This window comes from Abrus precatorius, unplaced genomic scaffold, assembly GCF_003935025.1.
Source record: "Abrus precatorius isolate BTA unplaced genomic scaffold, Abrus_2018 Scaffold9, whole genome shotgun sequence".
Classification (NCBI taxonomy): Eukaryota; Viridiplantae; Streptophyta; class Magnoliopsida; order Fabales; family Fabaceae; genus Abrus; species Abrus precatorius.
This window is the reverse complement of record NW_020874439.1, coordinates 2,479,641-2,485,034: the sequence shown is the minus strand read 5'-3', so window position 1 is coordinate 2,485,034 and position 5,394 is coordinate 2,479,641. Positions and strand designations below refer to the sequence as shown.

General features: G+C 32.8%; 1 protein-coding gene across 2 annotated transcripts; it reads left to right on the top strand.

Moving 5' to 3' along the window:
* Positions 1–788: 788 nt before the first annotated feature.
* Positions 789–4,139, top strand: LOC113850019 (squamosa promoter-binding-like protein 8). 2 transcript variants are annotated; one of them, XM_027480325.1, is made up of 3 exons: positions 789–1,746; positions 2,702–2,841; positions 3,811–4,139. In XM_027480325.1, exons 1-3 carry the CDS (start codon positions 1,073–1,075, stop codon positions 3,951–3,953), a joined length of 957 nt encoding a protein of 318 aa, XP_027336126.1. In that variant the 5' UTR covers positions 789–1,072; the 3' UTR covers positions 3,954–4,139. The 2 variants fall into 2 exon arrangements, with proteins under 2 accessions (XP_027336126.1, XP_027336125.1); XM_027480324.1 differs by having other exon boundaries at positions 2,702–2,853.
* Positions 4,140–5,394: the final 1,255 nt, after the last annotated feature.

The window sequence follows — 5,394 nt, the reverse complement described above, 5'->3', positions numbered from 1 at the left end:
ACTACTATCAAATGAAATTAAAAAAAAAAAAGTATAAAAACACAATATGCAATTTCTCACACCAATTACGCCGTGCATGTGCGCAAGCCGCCTCAAAAGTCAGCTTCCTTTGTAGCAACTTATTACTATTGTCCTTATTTCAATTTATCTGTTTAGGAAAAAACATATAATATATTAATTAAAATTAGTTGTTAAATTTTTTAATTAATTTTATTAATAGGTCTCATTTTAATTTTGAATTATTCAAATAATATAAATATTTTATATAAAAATATAATATTTAATACAAATTTGAACTTACACTTCAACAAATAAATAAAGATTTTTTTTCTTACACCTTTCTTTAGAGAGAGAATAATGGGAATGAGAATAATTAATTATAGTGTTTGTTTATAAATATTCAAACAATTTTAATACTTATTTGATGTATATTATCTCTTCTAATTTCTTTCATTGCTACATCAAATCATTTGTCAATTTTTTTTAGATTTAACTAAATTACGTCATTACATAAATAATAATTTCATCTTAACTAGACTAATAAAATGTTGTTTATAAAAAAATAATATAATATTTTAATTGGATTAATTGACTTAAAATAAGATTAGTTATCATGTGAAGTGACTTAAGAATACTTTTTTTCTCCTTAATTCACATGTCTCGCAAAATATATACACACCAAACAGTTTCCAATTAATTAGCTTTACTCGAAGAAGGAGAGATAAAAAGACAAAAGGGTTCAGCTTTTAGAGGGGGAAAGTGAGGGAAAAAATATAGCTAGCGAGAGATAGACTTAATACACACGCCATTATAGTGTGGTGGAACGAGGAGAAAAGAGCAGAGAGGCAGAGAGGCAGAGAGCCAGTTATAGGTGTGTGTGGTTAAGTACTTGGCTCAAATTAGGTTTTTGGGTATCTGAAACCGAATCCCACTTCCTTCTGAATTCCACACTACCATACTTCATAGTTCAGTTCCTCAAAAACCCTTCCAAACACACAATTCTTTTCACCCCAAAAACCAACACACCATAAAATTAACAACAAAAACAAACAATTGCCATATATAGAGAAAGATGTTGGACTACGAATGGGGAAACCCATCAACGATAATACTCGCCGGAAATGAAGGCGCCGCCGCCACAGACACCGACCAAACTCACCGGCAAATCTTCGACCACAACTACACCTCTCTATCTAACCCCTTTCTTCATGGTTCTACACTAACCGCCACTCCTTTCTCCCATCACCATCACTTCAACCCCCCACAACCGCACCAGCATCAGCATCACCCCTTCTTCGACCCACGCGCCTTCTCAGGCGCGTCAGCCACTTCCTTTTCACCATCACCTTCCATGCTCTCACTTAACCCAATCCCACCCATCTCCGCCTCCCACTGCGGGCTGGGGCCTGGTTCTGGGCTTGGGCTTCTACTCATGCCCAAGTCCGAAGATTTCACTCCGCCCGTGGACTTCCAGGCTTCTGGGCTTGGGCTTAACCTGGGAGGCCGTACTTACTTTGCCTCTTGCAATGACGACATCGTCAACCGGCTCTGCCGGCGTGCCAAGACGGTAGAATCGGTTCCAACGATGCTGTCGAACTTACCCCGCTGTCAAGCACAAGGATGCAATGCGGACCTTTCTGATGCGAAGCACTATCACCGCCGTCACAAGGTATGCGAGTTTCACTCCAAAGCCGCCACCGTCGTCGCCGCCGGGTTGACTCAGCGATTCTGCCAGCAGTGCAGCAGGTTGTGATGGCTCTTCATGTTTGGAAAATGTTATACAATGACGAATTTGCCACTGGGTCTTGTGGTTTGGAGCCAATCATTGGCTTCCAGTACGCGGGGGGATCCCGAGGGCATTTCCGTCCCGTTATGGAAATTTCCCTCTTCATTTTTCTTTCCGTGCATTCTGCCTTGCTTGTTATGGTAGTGCGGTTTTCAAAATCTTGATCACTAGGCACTTCGATGATACACTGCCATATAGTAATTATTTATTTTTCATAAAATACATAAAATTATAATATACATACTTCAGAATAACTAAATTGCCTGTGTTTTTTAGTCTGTTTTAACGTCCTCGTCTAGGGCGTGAGTGATTTTCTTAAATTATTTAGGTAAATTAGAAAGAAATTCTCTACTTTTTATAGAAAGTTCAGTATTTTGATGCTTTTTCGAATATTATTAAATATCTCTTGTCACTTCAGAATTAATTATTTTCGGCATAAAAACTCATTCTATATTCTTTTTGATAATTTTGTCTCATAAAAAAAATTATACCGTTCAAACGAAATCTCTACTGTAAAATCTTTTCAGTATTAGCATATTAAATATTAATAATTTTTCTCACAATTCGCTTACTTAAAAACCAGTTATGCTCATAACATTTTTTAACAAAATATCTTCCCTCTAATGGGGGGTAAGGGCAACCTCATGTGGATGCTTTCCTACGATTATAGATCAGTACATTCGGAAATCCCGAGGGCAATTGAGTCTTTAAAATTTCACATCTCTCATCCACTTTCGTCAGTTTACGTACTAAGTTCTGTTTTGATGATATATTGGTAGCATTAAATTGAAACCTCAGCACATGACATTTTCGTTTTATAAGTTGCAATAATTGGAATCATACATTATCAGTATTTGCTTTTAGAAAATAAACTAAATAGTTTAATATATGAGAGTTTAATTTGAAATTTTGCAGATTCCATCTACTTTCAGAATTTGACAATGGTAAACGGAGCTGCAGGAAGAGACTTGCAGATCATAATCGTCGTCGAAGAAAAATACAGCAACCAACTCAAGAAATCCAGAAATCTCAGCCTCCTTTGGACAATATTGCAAGTACAACCACTTGTTAGTTCTTTATATTTCTTTCTTTTGGTTCAATTAATTACTTGCGGAATATTATTTATTTAATGATTTTATCATTTTGTTTGCTTTATACTTTAACTAAGTAATGTACAATTTTTATTTTGCAATTATTTTTCATAAGTGAAGTTTTTAATTTGAAAATTAAGCAATTTGATTATGTCATTTTTCACTTTAAATTATCGTTTTCTTATCAAAATATTTGAAGATTTATGATAGGATTGAGAAATAAAATGATTTTCAAAGTTTGTAATTAAGAAACTTAATAGAACTTGATAAAATTTTAAAAATTATAGGATATTAAATTAAGATTTGAAGAGAGAAAGTTTGATTTTTTTTAATTGTAGGTGTAATTTGATATTTTATTTGTGATTTTAGTGAAAGATGATTTAATTTGAATATATTGAGTAAAAAAAATTATAATTTTAGGTAAAATAAAATTATTATGGTCCTATTTTAATTAATTTTAAAATTAGAATAATTTAATTAATTAAAAAAACTAAAGAACCAAATTGTTAATTTGAACTAAATAAAATATTTTTTCTGTTATCTTACACTATTCTTTCTCTCTCTTTTTATCATTTTGGTCAAAAGAAAACATATAGACAAATTTACAAATATGATTTTTCTTGTTGTTTTTGCCCATGATAAATAAGAACACAATATCTTCATTTCTCCTGATATTTTTTTTAGTCTTCACTTTAAGCAAGGGAAGGAACTATTAGTAATATAGATGATCATGGGATTCATTACTCTCTTGTTGAATGACGGGATTTCAGTCAATATCTTCTTCTAATTGTATTAATTCTGCATTTTGATGCATAAAATGCATACAGATTTTTAAGCTGAAGTTGAATAAATTGCAATATTATAATCTTATTAGATTAGATGATGTCATGTACTAGAGAAAGCAGTGAACTTCTTTAAATATGAATTTGGCAGGGTCCTCATCAGAGTCTGGGATTCAATCTTCATCGTCAGTGAAGGTTGGTTTGTCACCGCCAGATTATTTCCGGCGAAGTCCATACCAAAATAGAGGCTCTTCAACATCATCATCAGGGTCATTGCTTTTCTCTAGCGGTTAGTGCATATGAGAGCAATTTGCATGGCTAATAGTACCCATGACAGTAATTAATCGAGGAGGATCAACAATAATGTAATGAACTTCCACTCGTAACTTTCGCCCCAAATTTTCTTTGACAGCTTTATCTTGAGGTTGCTAATTTGTAAGAATAATTTTAAGCGTTTATATATACATATCCTTTGTTGTATAAAATATATAATATAATGTCACTTTACTTTATCATCTGTCCAGTTTTCACTGCCATGAAATTTCTTTAGGGTAGATGGCAGAAAGTAAAATCAAATATTGAACCCCACTTTGGATTTTCCCGGAAATAGTGCCTGTTTGGGTATCAGAAAAAGTTGTGGCAGCTGAGGCCAAGTGTTCAGGCTACTGGCCTAGACAAACTTCATTGTGGGGCATTGACCTAATTTCCTTTTGTCTGGATTTTCCTGGAAAATGCAGGAATTGTATATATTATGAAATGTAGCCAACATAATGTTAAAATCTGAGTGTTTCAATCTTGGTTTGTAGCTGGGAACATTTATGGAATGCCAAACCGTCAACCTCCTCTATGAAGGCTACATAGTAAACGTTTAAGCCATTATTATTACCAATAAATATCCTCCTGCAGATGCTCTCTCTTTCTCTCTCTCTCTCGTAACTGTTACAAGTTGGGTCTACCAAAAAAACGTCAGGTGTAGATTCTAAGACAAAATTTTGTTTTACAGATCTAACTTAACAAAATACTCAGTCATTTTTTAAAATTTATTAAAAACTATATAGATTTTCTATTTAATTTAACACTTTTCACTCATAATTTTATAATTTTTAATCATTTTATTTAATAACTAAGAATGTGTTGACATTTCTTTATCTAGAAGTTTTAGTAACATTATACAAGCACGAAAACTCCCCGACAGTTAACAAGTGTTTTTTTTTTCTTTTATTAATGATCAAAAAGAACATTGAATAGAAAATAAAGGTTCAAGTATTTAGTGTATCCAATATAATAATCTTTATTCTTTCATACCCAAAAAAATAAAAATGTATCAAACAAACATATTGGCAACTGGCAAGAATTGTATCTTTTCATATTCTGTGAGCTACTTTCGTATATGCATCTATCATTTCTCATCTTAATTAAGCTTTGAGGTGAGCGTAGGATTTGATTGTACGAGGCAGTTCTGTCTTTCGTCTTTCTGTTCTAAAGTACGTGTAGCCAGGCTTGATTGGGTGTGACCGATAGTAATGTGCCTCCAAGGTTCTGATGATGCAAGTTGTTTTAGATCACACAACTGATGTATATATTTAATGGATGGTACAAATAATAAAACAGTGAATAAGCATTTTAGTTTGTGACATTATAAGCGTCTTATTTTAGTTTTCACTTTATAAAATTTTACTTTAACGTCTGATTTTACAAAATGATATATTTATTGTTCTCTCTTTAAAAACAATAA